Below are 19,311 nucleotides of genomic sequence, written 5' to 3' on the forward strand. Positions count from 1 at the left end.
TAACCCTAACACAAAATACATAAATATAATAACAATAAAGTATTTTTTTGTTCGAGTTTGGGTGTTTATTGTTATTTTAGTATTATTATTATTATTATTATTATTATTAATAATAATAGTAGTAATAATAATAATGTATTTAATATTTTTTAAGGTTAGAGGTTAATAATTATTTATTAAAGAAAAGTTCCGCTTAAAAAAAAATTAGAAGTCAGCAGCTACAAATGCTCATCTCCCCCTCCTCTCTGCGGCCTCAGCATAGTCACTGTGGGCGCATGCGCGAGCCACGCTGCATGCCGTGACTGGCCAGGCAATCATCTGTGACCTGTGACGTGTGCCAGATGATTGCCGAGAGGGAGGGGGGGAGAGGTGATCTCCCTTCAGGTGCCGCCGTGCGCTGGGAGGAAGTGGGAGCTGGGACCCTCTAAAAAGAGGAAGTTCAGTTTTCTTATTATTAATTTATTTTACTTATTTATGGTGATTTTTAGTTATTTGTGTATTTATTTTATGTTTATTTATTTATATATTATTACTACTTTATTTTTTTTTTATTTTTCATTTGAGCAGAAAATCACGCAACAAAATGCGCGAATACACACAAAAACGCACAAATGGCACTTTTCCATTTATTTCTATGTGAATAGAAACACGCCAAAATCTGCCCGATTCAAGCGACAAAAAAAAGCTCCAGATCTTGTTTGAGCTTCAGGCGACATGGAGTGGAGATGTGAACCGTCTCCATAGAGAATCATTGATTTTGTCTCCTCTAGCGTTTTTGAGCTTCAAGCTACAAAACGCTCAAGTGTGAATGCATCCTAAATGAGGGGAAGCTCTGCCAACTTCCATCATCCAATCACGTGCAAGTACAAATACTGTTTTTTTTTTCTTGCATGTGATATATTGGGTATTCTGGGTATTCTTTGTAAAGTGATGCTTCCCCTCATTTACTAAGCTCTGAGGCAACTGAATCTGCAAAGTGCACAGGGGTTGATTTAATAAAGGCAAATAGACTGTGCACTCTGACAGAGCTCCAGAGCTTAGTAAGTGAGGGCAAGCTCTGAGCAAGAATTCCATCATCCAATCCTGTGCAAGCAAAAATTCCGTTTTTTTTAGGCATGCACGATATATGGGCTGCCCAAAACTATCCCAGAAAATAGGGTTATCAACGTTTTGCTGATAGGAAAAAAATTAAAATAAAAGTGTCAATAATGGCCAGAGAAAAACGTGTGATTTTTCCCCGATTTTCATAGCACATGTGACTTAAAAAACGCATCAAGAACGCAACACAGGTGAGCTTTTGCTGCATTTTCAATGCAATTTAATGGGGAGGTGCATTAGACCGCAATTGAAGAGCATTGGACCAGTGTGAAGACATTCATAGAATTTAAAGTGGTTCTAAAATGCAGATTTTTTTTTAAATTTTTTTTTTTTAGCTTATTGCATTCTATGTGAAGGAGCCCCCTTTAACCCCCCCCCCCAATACTTACCTGAGCTCCCTCTCGATCCAGCAAGGTTGCACGGGAACCACAAAGTCTGAGGACTCTCCCTCCTGATTGGCTGAGACACAGTAGCAGGCGTCATTGGCTCCTGCTGCTGTCAATCGAAGCAGGAATCCAATGAGGAGAGAGAGTGGGCGGGGCCAAGAAACAGCTTCATGTCTGAATGGACACGCAGAGCAGCGGCTTGGTTCGGAGGGAGGGGCCAGGGAGGGGACCGGAGAACAGACGGATAGGGGCTGCTCTGTGCAAAACCATTACACAGAGGAGGTAGGTATAACGTTCATTATCTTTAAACCAAAAAAAAAAAGATTTTATTATCACTTGAAAGGAATACATTTTTATTGCGTTTTTTTGTAACGCAAAGGCGATTCAAAAACTATTAATTAAAAATTTGAATAGAATTATGTATGTATATATATATATATATATATATATATATATATATATATATATATATATATATATATATATAGAACTGTCCATTTTAGTTTCAGTTTTTAGCCAAGTGCATCCTGAATTTTCATTTTTTTTTTTTTCTGATTTTTTTTCCCCCCCATTTTATTTTCCTTGCATGTGATTGGCCATTCTTTGTAAAGTGAAGCTTCATCTCCTTTACGGAGTTCTGTAACTGCACTTGCAAAGTGCAACGTCTATTTGTCTTTAGTAAATCCACCCCACAGTAAAGGTGGAGGAGCCGCACGTGTTGTGTACTCACCATCCTCGGGCGCTAATCCTGGCTCCACGCAGGCCTGGTCCCGCTCTGTGCTCTGCTTTCCTCTGGACTCTGCGCCGCCTCTGTGCTCTGCCTGAATGTTGAGCCGCATTGGGGTGTTCTTCACTGCAAAAGCAAAGAGAGCAGCAATGTTCACGAAAAATGTACAACCAGCTAGAAAATACATTTTGGAAGCAGGATGGATAAAAATCAATGATTTAAAAAAAAAATCTGATTTTTTGGAACTAAATCAGTTTTTTTGATTTTTAGCAAATTTATTTTAATAAAATGCTTTTGGAGTATGGCCGTTGTAAACAGTGAATGGTTTCCTTTCATCTTTCATGCAGGGTGGATATAAATCAATGTTTTTAAAAAAAAAATCGGTACCAAAGTCACCGGGTCCTAACCACGACCTACTCGACAAACTGGTGGACCATCGAGGTGCTGGTGGGTGGCACGCCGGGCAGATCTCTGGCCAGCTTGACGCGAACACCCAATCAAAGTGACCGACTCTGAGCTCCTGTTTCCAGGGAACCACTCAGCAAAAACCAGACTAGTGGAGCGTCGAGAGTGGATTTAAAATAGATTTTTTTGATTTTTATCAAATTTATTTTAATAAAATGCTTTTGGAGTAAAAAGATAGTTTTCTATTCACATGACTGTTGTAAACAGTGAATGCTTTCCTTTTATGCAGGGTGGATATGAATCAATGTATTTTTTTTGTTTGTTTTTTTTATTTTAAAAAAAATCAGATTTTTTTTTAAATTTAAATCAGATTTTTTTGATTAAAATCGATTTTTTTTTTTTTTTTTAATGAAATTTATTTTAACAAAATTCTTTTGGAGTAAAATTCTATCTAAAGATAGTTTTCTATTTAGGATACATTAATAGTTCGGTTTATTCAGCAGGAAATGGAGCTTAGTTACGTAGCACAAGGCTGTATCTTCTGCAATAGTTACATTTTTTGGTAAACTCATTCAATGAATCCAAGCTCTGCAAGCTGAGATAACACGCACTACATTGATGCATTCACACGATGTCACAGTAACCATGAGATAAAACAAAGTTCAGGAATATGCCTTTATCCCATTGTTTTACAAATCTATGTGCACTGCAAACTGTATGATTGAGCCCAGGTTCGCATTGGAGCGAATAGGCATGCGATTTTACATGTCAAATCACATGCCAAATCGGCGGCTGTCGCCGGCAATGGCACTGTCCGGGGACTTTGCGGCGCCGTACCATTCCCAAAACTAGTTCCTGTACTAATTTTGGTGACTTCAGGGGGGGGTGTGGTGGTACAATTAGTATAGACATCTGTGCAGGAACCCACATTGGCTCCCGCTGCTGTCAATCAAATCCAATGAAGCGGGGTGAGGTCGAGTCATACATTTGGCGGTTATGGATGCCGAATGATAGACTCGGCAGCGCGCCCACAACCCCCCAGGAGAAGCGCTGGGGGGGGGTTATCTGATGTGGGGTTTAGCCGTGAGAGCCCTCGAGGGACCCCAGAAAACGATGTTCGGGGCCACTCTGTGCAAAATGGCTGCACAGTGGAGGTAAGTATGATATGTTTGTTTTGTTTTTTGTTTTGTTTTTAAATAAACAAAGCTTTTCGATCACTTTAAGGTGAAAAACCTCCTGTGCTGCAGCAGCCCCCCAGAGCCCCCCTTTTATTTACCTGAACCCGGTCTTTCCAGTGACGTGGGCGAGCACAGTAGCTCCAGCCGCTGTCTCGTGTCCTGATTGGATAGATTGATAGCAGCGCAGCCATTGGCTCCCGCTGCCGTCAATCAAATCCAATGATGCGGGAGCCAGGGGCGGGGCCGAGTCCTGCTGTCTGTGTCAATGGACGCAGCAGCAGGACAGGGGAGCACCCCCCGCACGATTCCCCCTGAAGGAGAGCGGCTCTCCAATGGGGGACTCGAGAAGAGGAGGAACAAGGAGCGCCGCTGAGGGACCCCAGAAGAGGAGGATCGGGGCCACTCTGTGCAAAATCAACTGCACAGAAGAGGTAAGTATAACATGTTTGTTTAAAAATAAAATAAAAAAAAAGGAACCTTTCGATATCCTTTAATAAATGCGTTGGATGCACGAGGATCTGGGAGGACACCGGTTTAGCTCACATGTAGAAAGGCTGGTGCAAGGCCCTCTGTTTTGGGATAATGGTATAGGTGTATAGTGTGCGGATTGTGAGTTTTGATGAGGTGTGTCGTGTTGCTCTGAATGGTTCTTTCTGCACCCGCCATGCAGACACAGAGCTCATTGTGCGCGCGGCTCCCCTTCTTCTAATGACACTAATGACTCGGAGGAAGTCGGGCTGCCCAGAGCAGACTCCGCTGCATTTACAAGGTGTATCAAATTGGGGGAAATTAGCCCCCTCCTCCTCGCTCGCTTTACACACACCTCTCTGTTCCTGAAGTTAAATAAACACAGCCTTGGAGAGAAGAAGAAGAAGAAGAAGAGGGGGGTCCCAAGACACAGAGGGGCATTCTATACCCCCCTCGGCAGCGTACAGCAACGCTCTGTATCCACTACATGGCTGCTGTTTGTGGAGCCTTCGCTGCACAGAGAATGAAAGCCAATTATACTTTTTACTTAGGAGGGGCCGCCCAGGCCAATTGGGGAAAGGGGGGGGAACAAAGCTTTCCTTCACTTAGCCCAGTTTAACCTCTCAGGTCTCCGAAAAAAACAGGGGGACGTCAGCCTTGGCACGAAACCAGAGCGGCCTGGCGAGGCGTGCCAATCACACCGTGCACGTGAGCTACTGGCAAGGCTGGTGACCTCCGACAATAAAAAGTCACAGAAAAATATGTCTCAAGGTGCCCATAGGTGTTCTGGGCTTTTAAAAAAAAAGGGCCAAAATCTGACACCCTCCCTGCCCCCTTGGTACACCGGGGAAGCCCATAAACCACTTTATATCCTTCAGGATTATGTACAACCACCCAAAACTGCAGATGGCAGAGCGGAAAAAGGCGCAAATCTAATTCTCCATCCGAGGGAGCCCTGTGTAACCGAAATGAAAGCACGCAGACATGCAATACTTTCCGGTTTCCATAAAGGAAGAGCGCGGCGAGCTTTACTTTCTACATCCTTGCAAAGAAAATGTAAACTGTAGAAATTAAAAAGTAAATAATGAAATGCCTAGCTCATTAAAGCCGTGTACACACGATCGGACTTTCCGGTGGACCAGAGTCCCTCGGACAATTCGATCGTGTGTGGGCTCCGGCGGACTTTTTCTTCCCAAAAAGCGGACTCGGCTTTTAGCGGACAATACTTTCGTCTGTGTGCTAGTCCGACGGACTAAGCCCTTGTACACACGGTCGGAGATTCCGTCGGAAAGTGTGTCCGATCGGAGCGTTTTGTCGGATATTCCGACTGTGTGTGGTCTGCATCGGACTGTTTCCGTCGGAATATCCGATCGGACAAAGTGCCACGCATGCTCAGATCAAATTCCTACACCAAAGCTATTGGCTACTACCGTGAACGTAGTCCCGTCGTAACGAAATAACGTCATCACGTCGGATTTTCCGACAACTTTGTCTGACCGTGTGTATACAACAGTTTCGGACAAAATCCGACGGATTTGGTTGTCGGAATCTCTGACCGTGTGTACAAGGGCTAAAACCAATGCTAGGGCAGCTATTGGCTACTGGCTATGAACTTCCTTATTCTACGTCATCACGTTCGAATCCGTCGGACTTTCGGAGTGATCGTGTGTGGTCAAGTCCATTCGTTTGAAAGTCCGGCGGGCCTCAGCTGCAAAGTCCGTCGGATTGTCCGCCGGACCAAGTCAGTGGAAAAGTCCGGTCGTGCGTACGCGGCATAATGCATTACATGCATGAAGGAAAACAAAAACCTTCTGTGTGCAGCAGCCCCCCTATTACTTAAGCCGCCTCTCGATCCAGCGATGTCCACAAGAGCCTTAGCTCTCCGGAGACTCGCAACCCTGATTGGCTTTTGGCAGCGGAGGAGCCATTGGCTCTCGCTGCTGTCAATAACAGCCAGTGAAGCAATCAGGAGACAGAGGGGGCAGGTACTCGCTACCACTTCCACGTAAGGGCGCTGCGGCGCCCTATGTCATTTACGGCCCCTCCTCCTTCACCCCGCTGCCTTCTGGGAGACACACACAGGTCCCAGAAGACAGCGGGACCATTTAGAATGCACGTGACTTGCGCATGCACAGTAGGAAATTGTAAGGCTTCACTTCCTGTTTCCATTAGTAAGGATGCCTGTGATTGCATGACGGCACCAAATGACGGCTACAGCACGGTCAGGTAATTCTGGGAGGGCGTACAATGATGGCCTCCCAGAATCTCGCACCCAGAAATGTCCATGACCGTCGGGTCCTCCAGATTCAGTGCATCACGGGATGGGGTAAAGGGCCAATGACAGCGGCCCTTTATCACGTGTTCACTTCATTCAACGACGGAGCAATCAGTTGTCAACAAACCGGAGCATGTCCTTTCCAGCTCCTCCCCTCACATCGATCAGTACAGTGTGCAAGGAGAGGAGGGAGTCAGGTGCAGCAGCGCTGTGGGCTGCATCTGAAGTGCCCACAGCGCTGATCTGTGCCCATCCATGCCTCATATATGCCCATCTATGCTCCATCCATGGCTCATCCATGTCTCGTCCTTGCCCATCCATGGTTCATCAGTGCCCATCCATGCCACATCAATGCTCATCCGTGCCTCATCCATGCCACATCAGTGCTTATACGTGCCACATCAGTGACCACCCGTGCCACATCAGTGCTCATCCGTGTTACATTCATGTCACATAAGTACTCATCCAGGCCACAATCATGCCACATCAGTTCTCATCCATGCCACTACAGTGCCCATCACTGTCTCACAAAAGTGTAATAGGTAGTCAAATTAGATTTGAAATTGATGCCCTTAGAACACTTGACGGTGCTCCCTGCATGTTGGGCCTCTGTATGTGGCCAGGCTGTTGAAAACTCCCACACATGTGGTATCGCCATATTCAGGAGGAGTAGCAGAATATATTTTGGGGTGTAATTTTTGCTATGTAACATAGCAAAACACATAGCAAAACACATAGCAAAACATAGCATCAACACAGTAACCCACACCCCAGTAGGGGAAAGCGTTTGTGACCCTATTCCTTTAGGGGTCCACATTGGGAGGTGAGCTGCTAGTATTTTAAGTGGTGGAGGTCCCTCAAGGAGTCACCTGCATGTTTATTACAGCACTACTTTGGACACTCATAATTGGCTAGGGTTAGGGTTTTCCCTTGAAGAACAAGGTTAGGACTCAGGGATTGGACTAGGGACCTGCTTCAAAGGTGAAAGGTCAGAAGGTGTGTCCCCAGAGGTCAAGGGTCAAGAGGTGTGGCTGACCCACCCCCAACAAAGTGTTCCGCCTACCCAAGTCGGGGAATGAACAAGTCGGGGAAAGCGTTTGCACAAAGCGCTTTCCCCAACTTGTTCATTCCCCCGACTTGGTTGGGGTAGGCAGAACACTTGGGTGGGTCAGCCACGCCTCTTGACCCTTGACCTCTGGGGACACGCCTTCTGACCTTTGGAGCAGGTCTTGAATCCAAGTGCTAACCTTGTTTTTCAAGGGAAAACCCTAATTATGAGTGTCCAAAGTAGTGCTGTAATAAACATGCAGGTGACTCCGTGAGGGACCTCCACCACTTGAAATACTACCAGCTCACCTCCCAATGTGGACTCCTGATGGAATAGGGTCACAAACGCTTTCCCCTACTGGGATGTGGGTTACTGTGTCGATGGACACAATCACCAGGTTCAGCTGACAGGAAGGATCCTTCTCTCTGAGCTCCGGACTCCCCCCAAGTGAATTGGGACAAGATCTCCAGTACCACAAATTTGCATGTAATAAAAAGAGTATATAGTGCTCTCTGCAAGGATATGTTTTATATTATGTATAAAAGGAGTAAAACTTACAAACGTAGCACTGCAACCCAGTGCCTGGATCCGCTGATGAAGTCCCGTTACCTGGGACATAACACGTAACACGGAAAGAAATCACGTGACATCACCCACGGGCATCGTTGATTCACACTGTACGCACTCGTATACCAGGCACTGGGTTGCAGTACTTTGCTTGTAATGCCGCGTACACACGATCGGACTTTCCGGCGGACCAGAGTCTCTCGGACAATTCGATCGTGTGTGGGCTCTTTTTCTTCCTAGAAATAAGACTGGCTTCAAATTTGGACTCGGCTTTTAGCGGACAATCTGTTCGTCTGTGTGCTAGTCCGACGGACTAAAACCGACGCTAGGGCAGCTATTGGCTACTGGCTATGAACTTCCTTATTCTACGTCATCACGTTCTAATCCGTCGGACTTTTGGAGTGATCGTGTGTGGCCAAGTCCATTCGTTTGAAAGTCCGGCGGACCTCAGCTGCAAAGTCTGTTGGATTGTACGCCGGAAAGTCCGGTCGTGTGTACGCGGCATAAGTTTTACTCCTTTTATACACAATAAAAAACATATCCTTGCAGAGAGCACTATATACTCTTTTTATTACATGCATGTAAGACAGGTCTCTTAGGCCGCGTACACACGGGCGGACTGTTCGCCCAACTTTGTCCGCTGAACAGTGTTTCAGCGGACAGTCCACTCGTGTGTGGGCTTCAGCGGACAGTTTCAGCGGACAGTCTGACGAACAATGTTTTTCGGAATTCCCGTAAGACAGTCCGCTGAAACTTGGTTTGAGCGGACAGTCCGCTCGTGTGTAGGCTTGTTCGTCAAACTAAGTTCCGCGCATGCTCAGAAAGGATTTACACGCCGAAGGTTGCATTGCAGTGTATAGGACGTCGTTTTTCGAGTCCCGTCGTACGTGCCGTTCACGTCATCGCGCACGCTTTCAGCGGACTGTTCGTTCATCGTGTGTGGTCAAGTCCGCTCATGCAAATTTTGAGCGGACTGTTTGTCGGATTGTTTGACAAACTAAGTTGGGCGAACAGTCCGCCCGTGTGTACGCGGCCTTAGATTGCGGAAGCTCCTTGGAAGCAGGGCCTGATATGATTGTACATTATGCACCACATAAATGCACGCAATAAATAAAATTTATATTGAGAATGTCAGAAACAAGTTTTATTAGGACTCCTTTTGCTGCCTAGTGCGTTGGGGAATTTTGCACCAAAATTTGTCACAAAAACCTGCCTGTAACCCGTGAGGACGCCATTATCACCTTTGCCGGTAAAACACAGCGACAGCCTAAAAGAATGTCGCGTCCATCCCTGTAGCGGGAATGTTACATGAGCCTGTGAACGCGGTGTGTCCCTGAATGACTCACTGCAGTAACCTCAGGCTACCTGGAGAGGGCTAGGACAGACCGGTATTGTATGACCGTGCAGAGAAGAGGCAGCCCCCCCCCCCCCTCCACCCCCCCACCATACAATGTGCAGCTTCATAATGAACAAAACATGCAGTGTGAGCATGAACGCTGCCCATTTATACCTCTTCAGGTTCTTATGTGTCGAGGCATTTACCCCCAAAATACGCCCCGGCCCCCTCTACAGACGTGCTCCATGAATCCCAGTGCACAATCCTCCCCCCTTCCATACACTGCTCCGATTATATACAAGTGGATGTAAGGGCTCTCTATTCTATACCTGCGTCTGTGTGATCATTGTGTGCGTTCAAATTAGCAGAACAAGGCTGTGCGCTTCCAGACTGCCCGGAGTCGGATCAATTAGGAGTCTGTGAGAGAGCCGAGGGATGGTGCAGTGGCCACGTTGTGTACTTGTGGATGATGATGATGATGATGATTAAAATTACAAAAAAAAAAGGCTCTTTTATATCCATAAAATCCTATTGGACGAGGAAAACCGTAATTTGATGAGCACGTTTAGAAATGTTTAAGGGGGACCCTCTTCAAAATAATAAGCGAAGGTGCGGTTGTACTTTAAAATGCATCCAAATATTATATGCAAAATTGTTCATCAAAGCGCTGAATGACGCACCAAGCTGGCCAAAGCCACGGCATCCTCGTGGGGGCCTCTGTGGAAGGAGAGGATCACCATTCAGGCAGAGGAACTGAAAGGCTGGCTCTACCTCAACATTCAATATGGTAAAACTAATCTTTTATTTTTTATTTTTTATCAAATAGTTTTTTATTCATAAAAGAGTTTTATACATCTTTCACATTTAGCCCACCACCCCAACATTTACCATACATAACATTTTCCTTTTGGATAAAGTAGGAAATGGTTCAAGCTGAAGATTAGTAGATTTGATTTATTTTTGTTGCTCTACAGCTACAGTAATTTTTTTTTTAACCTGTAATGAAGGAAGAAATCTTCACTGCAGGGGTGCCCCGTCCTCTTCCTGTGAATGAACTTCCAGCACTCAGTGGATTATCAGCTTCGGGTTTAGGGCTGAGCAGATATGAAAAAAGTTCCCGTCAAGGACCCACCCCTCCTCCTTTAAAAAAAAAAAGTTCTTTAATTTCTTTCACTGCCTGTAACACAATTTGTGAACAGGGGAGAGGACCCTGTGACTCATCAGACTCTCCTCCATTCACAGATCCTGTTACAGACACTTTTAAAGAACTTTTCACAATGGAGGCGGAGGGGTGGGTCCTCATTTGGATAGTTTGCACAGCAGCTCAGCCCAGAGCCTGAAGCTATTAACCCCCCCTGTGTGCCAGAAACTCAGCCCCAGGAAGAGGATGGGGCACTCCTGCAGTGACTTGCCCCCTCCCCCTCCATTGTGAAAAGTCATTTGATTACATTCACTATGTGAATGGAAGGGAGCCTGATGAGTCACATGATTCTCTCCCCCTATTCACAGATATGCCACAGGCAGTGAACGCGAATAAATTTTTTCAATGGGGAGGGGTTCCTCATCGGGAACTGTTTTCACAGCAGCTCAGCTCAGAGCTATTAACCCTGTGAGTGCTGGAAGCTCATCCACAGAAAGAGGACAGGGCACCCTCAATTGAAAAAAAAATTATTTGATTGCGTTTACTGTCTGTGACACATCTGTGAATAGGGGATAGAATCCTGTGACTCATCAGGCCTTCCTCCATTCACAGACAGTGAATGCAATCAAATCCCTGTGCCCCAGAGATTCAGCGACAGGAAGAGGACGGGGCACCCCTGCAGTGAAGATTTCTCCAAGATCCAGCTGCCTGCACAATATGGGGCATCCTTCATTACAGGTAAATAATGTCACTGAAGATCATAAAAAATCTTCTGCTTCAAAACCCCTGGGAATCTTTTTCCCATGTCCCATCGGGTAGATTTTCCTTCACTTCCTGTCCGGAAAAAAAAATGTAGGAGGGGCTCCCTTTGTACTGCAAGCACCGAATGCTTGTTGTTGCCTAGGGTACTATAAAAAGCAGCTTTACTTATGCCCAGCTTCCCTGGCAGCCAGCACTCGACTCTTCTCTCCAATACTCTGGATTGTGGGCGGGCCCTCGTCATCCTCACACTATAGGACTGCTAGTCCTATATTGTATGCAATGACGTCACAGTGTACCTATGGAATGTGCAGGAAGTTGCTTAGGGGGAGGAAGCTCTTTAAAAAGATACTCTTTAAAAATTAGCATTCCAGGGTCGTTTTGAAATTTCCCTTTTTTTAAAGAAGTAGGGCTAAAGCTCTTCTCCTGTTTTCAGACAAAAGTGGGCTAAAGTCTGCTGTCAGCTGACGTCACTTGGCCAGTCCAGGCTCTGGACAGATCCCAACTTTAATGTCGAGATCCACTCAGATTCCTGGACCGGCAGCTGGCTCTCAGTGAGCTGCTGGAAAACTGAGCCAGTGTAAGAGTCCAGGGCTTACTACGCATGCACCAATGGCTCGTTGCCGCAAGAGAAAATCCATGCCAACTGAGCATGCGCCAAAGATGCCTCAGTGCACCAACCCACACCTGCGCAGAAGACATGATGGAAAAAGACAAGAAAATGCCCAGGAGGTCGCACAGGAAGTGACCTCAACCTGATGGGAAAAGGTGGGAAAATGCCCAGGAGGCGCACAGGAAGTGACCTCAACTTGATGGTAAAAGGTGGGAAAATGGCCAGGAAGGCGCACAGGAAGTGACCTCAACCTGATGGAAAAAGGTGGGAAAATGCCCAGGAGGCACACAGGAAGTGACCTCAAACTTCCCTATATAAGCCCAGACACTACCAAATGGCTGGATTATCTTCAGTCCCCACTTGTTCCTGTGCTAGTGTGTGATCTGTCAGAACTTATTGTGACCTGGAAATATATTTGACTACTCTTGATTGCTGCTTGCCATAGACCTCGGATTTGTACCTTGACCATTGGACCTCTTTGCTCCTTTTTGTACTCAGCTGCCAGATTAGAACCGACCCCGGCTTGGATCTCGACCATTCTTCTGATTAACCCCTTTATACTTCGTTGCCAAACTAGACTTGACCTCAGCTTGGATCTCGGACTAAGGCTTGCACGGTGCTCCGCACAACTGGCACCCGTGCCACTCGGTGTCCACCAAGTCTCTGTCTCCATCTCCAGAGGCTTCAAGGACCCGAGGTGCAAGGGAGGCCCCCTCACTACTTCGGTCTCACCTCAGGTACATGGCCCTCGTGACAGCCAGCTGCTTCTACAGACTGGTGCTCTAGGGAGCGCTAGAGGGGCAGAGCGGAGACCCGGTGACTGACAGCCACCACCTCTCTGCTCCTTTAAGACCGAGAACTGAGTGATCAGTGGCCTTTCATGGTTTAGTTCTTGGTGTAGAGGCGGCGAGGGACCTAGGTGAGACAACTGTGTTTTTTTTTTCAATTCCTGAACTTCTCTTTTAAATCTCGAAAAAAAGGACTACACAACCTAAAATCCATGCTGTGTTCCAACAGGACAATGAGGCTACAATGGGCAATGGATCATCAACAGTTCCTGGTCTGAGGAACCTTTACTTTCACTGCAACAGGCAGATGTTGGTGTAAGAACTTAGTGTACTCAACACAAACCTTCTGGGATGAGCAGGTATTAGTGGTTACCAGTATGAATATATCACTGAAGGACTTCCAATTACTATCGAATCACCATGGACTAAAATTCTAAGGGTTGAGGAGAGTGGGAAAAATAGTGAGGAACCCATAGGATTACCTCACTGGTATTGTTATCTTAAAGCGGGGGTAAACTCGCTGATGAGGCATAATGAGCTAGTATGCACCGCATACTAGCTCATTATGAAATACTTACCTTAGAACGAGGCCCCGACATCTGGTCCAATCCACGCCAAGGGAGCTGACATGCTGTGAGTGGCCGGAGCCGCGATATCGTCACTCCCATGCATGCGCGCGGGAGATTTCTTCCCGGGCAGCGTCCGTAGTCTGCCGGGCTTTCAGCCGGGAATTCCCTGTGCGCATGCGCCGCTGCAGTCAGCAGCGCATTGCGAGGGGAATATCTCCTAAACCGTACAGGTTTAGGAGATATTTTTTTACCTACAGGTAAGCCTTATTATAGGCTTTCCTGTAGGTAAAAGTCCCAAAAAAGGCTATACAACCACTTTAAAGTATTGATGATGGTGTAAATGATGTGGTTCCTGGGTAGGCGGCTTCTACACCCCAGAAGATCTCCGTGTTCTCCTTGGCTTGTAGTATAATGTAACAAAAAAATGAAAATGGAAGCACCACACCCACTGCTAGGAGGACCAGATATAACTTCAAATACAAGTCAGGGAGACCTGATTTAATTGGAATAAAGTTGGACCTCTTAGCAGTGGTATGGCGCTTACATTTCCATTTTTGTTACAAAATCCCAAAGAGGAATTTCCAGCACCTTGATGTATCCAGGCAACAAATAATTTCTGCTTCTATAAAAGCAGAACGGTACCCTACCTGTTGTAAAGTTCTCACCTTATAATTTCTGCTACATTTTAGCATTCATTTACACTGTGTATTCAGTATAGGCCTGCTTCAAAGGAAAATGTATTGTATATTTAAATTTAAATGTGACCTTTGATGACAGCATTCGTTGCTGACGAAACGCGTTGGATGGAACATTAGGGACACATCACTTCCGGTCGTTGGAGCGCAAATCGGCGCTTTCGGTTTCCTATCTATGTGTACATTTGCCTGAGTATTTTTACAGGGATGTAAGTGCATTTTTATATATATTTTTAACAAAACTGGATTACTACGCTATGAGTGGTTCCTTTATTTTTTTCCCCCTTGCAAGTGAGGTGTGCACAGGGTTCCTTAAAGGCGCAGGAGTACTATCAAGTATGTGGTGGGATCTAGCCACCCATGTCTACAGGACACCATCAGCTGATTGAGAACCTAATAGCTACATTAGGGAGCACCCGTTGGTGATATTATAAGCGAGTTTCGACCTTCTTTGAGAAAAGAGGTCATATATTTCTGGTGAGTGAAACGAGGAAGAGCACTACTTTGCTGGGTGTCACCTTTTTTTATCACGTTTGGATGTATTCATTTGCACTGAGGACTTTATTTGGGCTGCATGTTATGGAATTTTTGCACAATTGTTCATTGTTTATTTAACATTACTTGCATTTATAAGCGTGTGGTCTACTTCTTATCCCATTTATATTGCATATTTAATATTTATTTTGTGTTATTAATGTAAAGGTTACCCGAAAGTCGTTTTTTGCTCCACTACTTCATACTTGCTCAATACTTAGCTTAGGCAATTAAACGGGCATATTTCTAGACTCCCTCTAGTGGCTGTTTGTGTGAATGTCATTCGCTGCATTTAAAGTGGACCTATTTGTTATCTTATTTCACAAGTCTGACTGAAAACATTCCTATTGTCACAATATGCAGCAATAGTATATTTTTTCTTAAATGGTAACTCCACTTTTTCTGAGAAAAAAAAAACACTCCCCTCTGGGTGATCTCTGTACATTTTTTTCTGCAGATTCCTACCTTTTGCTGTTTGGTTTCTCTGTGTCCATGCGCCCAGTGAATGTGAATGGGAGTGATTTTATAATTATCAATCAGCTGCTGCACTTGCAGGGCTCTAATGAGGAAAGTGGCAGGGTCTGCATCTATTTAGATGTGATTTTTTTTCCTTTGGAAGTATCTTACAAAAAAATGAATTTTTTTTTGTTGCAGGGGATGCCCAAAATCTGACTTGCATCTTAGTGCAGACTTCTGGGAAAATCAGGGAGCCAATCACACAAGCAGGAAATTACATTTCTCAGGGGCGCTCTGTATACCATCTGTGCACAGGTGGCCCTAGTGCATTTTACAGGAAATGACAGCACTGCGGATTGAAAAGGACACAAATTTTAATATCATTCAATTACAATATGACTTGTGTCGCAGTTATATTTGCTAAATTATTTTTCTTTTGTATTAGCTTTTTTTTTTAGCTCTACCATTAAAAGGAGAAGTGCAGCTAAAGTTGGTTTGGTTGTACTTCTCCTGTGAATAACAGGAGTAGAGTCCGTCCTGCACTCCTGTTACCCGTATTCAGCAAACAGCGGACTGAAACAGGCCCCCTGCCGGCTGATATCACAGAGCCGGTCCAGGCTGGGGAAAGATCGCAACCATATGCTTGGGATCCATCCAGGAGCCACTTGGCTCAGCCTCTCAGTGAGCTGCTGAGAGCCTGAGCCAGCAGCTCTGATCCCTTCTACAGCCCAGCAATGGGGGGGTGTAGAGCAGAGAGCTGGTGCTCTATGGACCTTGCTTTGTGCACTGGTGTGCAGTCATGTTGGAACAGGAAGGGGCCATCCCCAAATTGTTTCCATGAAATTGTCCAAAATGTCTTGGTATGCTGACGCCTTAAGAGTTCCCTTCACTGGAACTAAGGGGACAAGCCCAACCCCCAATACAACCCCCACACCATAATCCCCCCTCCACCAAATGATTTGGACCAGTGCACAAAGCAAGGTCCATAAAGACACGTATGAGTGCGCTTGGGGTGGAGGAACTTGACTGGCCTGCACAGAGTCCTGACCTCAACCCGATAGAACACCTTTGGGATGAATTAGAGCGGAGATTGCGAGTCAGGCCTTCTCGTCCAACATCAGTGCCTGACCTCACAAATGCTCTTCTGGCAGAACGGTCAAATATTCCCATAGACACACTCCTAAACCTTGTGGACGGCCTTCCCAGAAGAGTTAAAGTTGTTATATCTGCAAAGGGTGGGCCAACTCAATATTGAACCCTACGGACGAAGACTGGGGTGCCATTAAAGTTCATGTGTGTGTAAAGGCAGGTGTCCCAATACGGCAGAAAAAGGGAGGCCTTAAATGTCCACAGGCGTCACTGGGAGGCCGATGTTTCTGCGCTGCTCCCAACACTGAGACCGAGCTGTCAAAGACAGCTCTCACCTCGGACTACGATCAGTAGCCAGAGGAACCGGCTCCCAATCATGTGACCACTGTGACAGCAAATCACAATGGTCACATTATCACCAATCCTTAGTGCCCCCAAGGCATTCAGAACTTTTTAACTGCTTTCCACCCGCCCACCATCAAATGACGGAGGGGCTGTGCAGCTCTTGTTCTAGGATGACGTAATTTCATAATGGGGCGCCACGCTGTTACAAGGACATCTTCGCGACTCCCGATCTCTGTACAGAGCCGCAAACCCGGTTCTTTAACCATGTGATCGGCTGTGTCCAATCACAGCCGGTCACATGTAAACACGGAAATGCTGGTGTCCTATCAGATATTGTCCCCCATCACATAGTGTCCGCCGAGGAGCCAAACATCTCTGAAGATAAACGGCGCCTGCACAGTGAGTCCAGGTTCAAGCCCCACCATCTAAGTGGACATAGAGTTAGAATATAAAAGAGCCGAGCGAAGCCAGACCATTCCGGAAGCGTGGCGAGCGTAGCGAGCCCGCGAGGGGCCCTCTTACTATGAGCAACCCTATGTCCACTTGGATGGTGGGGCTTCAACCTCAACTCAGTGCGCAGGCACCGTTCTTCTTCGGAGATGTTCGGCTTCTCCTTGTCCCCCATGCTGCGCCTGTGCAGTACGGCCCGGACACTATCCGATAGGTGGACACTTTGTGTCAGAACACTGGTAATCAGCTCTCATCGCCTCACACTGACAGAGTGTGTGGGGGCAAGGAGAGCGGATCAGCGGCCATCTCCTCACAGGGGACATCGAGACATGTAATCGGGGCACTAATCATCCAATCGTGCCTTGGCTACAATAAAGTGCCATCAGTGGCAGCAATCAGTGCCCACAAGTGCCACCAATCAGTGCCCACAAGTGATGCCAGTCAGTGCTGCCCATCAATACCCAGTGCCTCCCATCAGTGCTGCCTATCCGTGCCGCCTATCAGTGCCCACAAGTGATGCCAGTCAGTGCTGCCCATCAATACCCAGTGCCTCCCATCAGTGCTGCCTATCCGTGCCGCCTATCAGTGCCCACAAGTGATGCCAGTCAGTGCTGCCCATCAATACCCAGTGCCTCCCATCAGTGCTGCCTATCCGTGCCGCCTATCAGTCCCCACAAGTGATGCCAGTCAGTGCTGCCCATCAATACCCAGTGCCTCCCGTCAGTGCTGCCTATCCGTGTCGCCTATCAGTGCCCACCAATGCTCATCAGTGCCACCTCAGAGCCCACAAGTGTGGCATATTAGTGCCTCCTCATCAGTGCACATCAGTAAAGAAGAAAAATTATAAAAACTTATTTACAAAATTTACTGACAGTAACTAAGAAAAACTTTTTTTTCCCCAGAATTAATTTATTTTTTGGTAAAAAAATAAATAAAAAACCCAGCAGTGATTAAATCCCACCAAAGAAAGCTCTATTTGTGGGAAGAAAATGATAATAAATGTCATATGGGTACAATGTTGCATGACCGCGCAATTGTCATTCAAAGTGTGACAGCGCTGAAAGCTGAAAAATGGCCTGGGCAGGAAAGGGGGTGAAAGTGCCCGGTAGGCAAGTGGTTAAAGCGACATCGGGGCAGGATGAAAGGGGTTAAACCAAAGACGCAGATCGTTTTCTCTGTTTACAGATGACAGAGAACAAATACAGAATTTCTGTGACTCGCCGTTATAAACATTATATTGTTGTGGAATTCAGTAGCTGCAGCAATAAAGTCGTCCAAAGTCACAGAACAAGTCACAGCTGGAAAGGAAGATGATTGGAGGACGGCTGAAAGTTCTGAGCGGTGCCGATTACATGCGTCATGCAGCCAAAGTCATCTGCAAGTTTATCATTGTCCTCAGACTTCCAGAACACAAAGACGACCAATAGCAGGGGGGGGGGGGGGGACACAAATCTGTGAAACGTTGTCAAGATCATTACTGGAGGCTAATAGCTTGGGCTTGGCAGCTCTCCACAAAACAGGACCTCCCCACCCCAGAGGAGGAGGGAGGGGGCTCCAAACTATGAAATGCACAAGTAGTCAGGTGAATAAGAGCACCAAACAAAAGTCTTGTTTAGCGATTAACCTGCTGCTGCCTGCAGAACACATATTGGGGGTCATTTACTAAAGGCAAATCCCCTTTGCACTACAAGTGCAAAGTGCACTTGAAATTGCACTTGGAAGTGCAGTCGCTGTAGATCCGAGGGGGACATGCAAGGAAAAAAACAAACAGAATTTTAGCTTGCACATGATTGGATAATAAAATCAGCAGAGCTTCCCTTCATTTCAGTTCTACCCCCTCAGATTTACTTATTTTCTTAAAGTGGTTGTATACCCAAATTTTTTACTTTTACCTACAGGAAAGCCTATAATAAGGCTTACCTGTAGGTAAAAAAAATATCTCCTAAACCTGTACGGTTTAGGAGATATTCCCCTCGGTATGCGCCGCTGACTGCAGCGGCGCATGCGCACAAGGGGATTCTCGGCCTGAAAATCCGGCAGTGGCCGCCGGCCGGGAATGAAATCTCCCGCGCGCATGCGCGGGAGTGACGATATCGCGGCTCTGGCCACTCACAGCGCCGGAGCCGCGATACCCGGAAGAAACGCAGAGGGAGCATGTCAGCTCCCTTGGCGTGGATCGGGCCAGATGTCGGGGCCTCGTTCTAAGGTAAGTATTTCATAATGAGCTAGTATGCGGTGCATACTAGCTCATTATGCATTTTGCTTTGCAGGTTTAAAATAAAAAATAAAAAAATTGCGGGTTTACTACCGCTTTAAGGGGTAAGGCTTAAAGTTGAGGGTTAATTATTTATTTATTGTTACTTAGTATTAATTCATTGAATTTA

At 46.2% G+C, this 19,311-nt stretch overlaps 1 protein-coding gene across 1 annotated transcript in view; it reads right to left on the bottom strand.

Moving 5' to 3' along the window:
• Positions 1 to 19,311, bottom strand: part of WWP2 (WW domain containing E3 ubiquitin protein ligase 2) — a 117,922-nt gene that overhangs the window by 88,571 nt on the left and 10,040 nt on the right. Inside the window, exon 3 of the mRNA XM_077452106.1 lies at positions 2,215 to 2,337. Within this exon, the coding sequence (XP_077308232.1) occupies positions 2,215 to 2,337 (123 nt within the window). The remainder of the gene's footprint in view (positions 1 to 2,214; positions 2,338 to 19,311) is intronic.

This window comes from Lithobates pipiens, unplaced genomic scaffold (assembly GCF_037356315.1).
Source record: "Lithobates pipiens isolate NorthernLeopardFrog02 unplaced genomic scaffold, aLitPip1_a1.2 Scaffold_10, whole genome shotgun sequence".
Taxonomy (NCBI): Eukaryota; Metazoa; Chordata; class Amphibia; order Anura; family Ranidae; genus Lithobates; species Lithobates pipiens.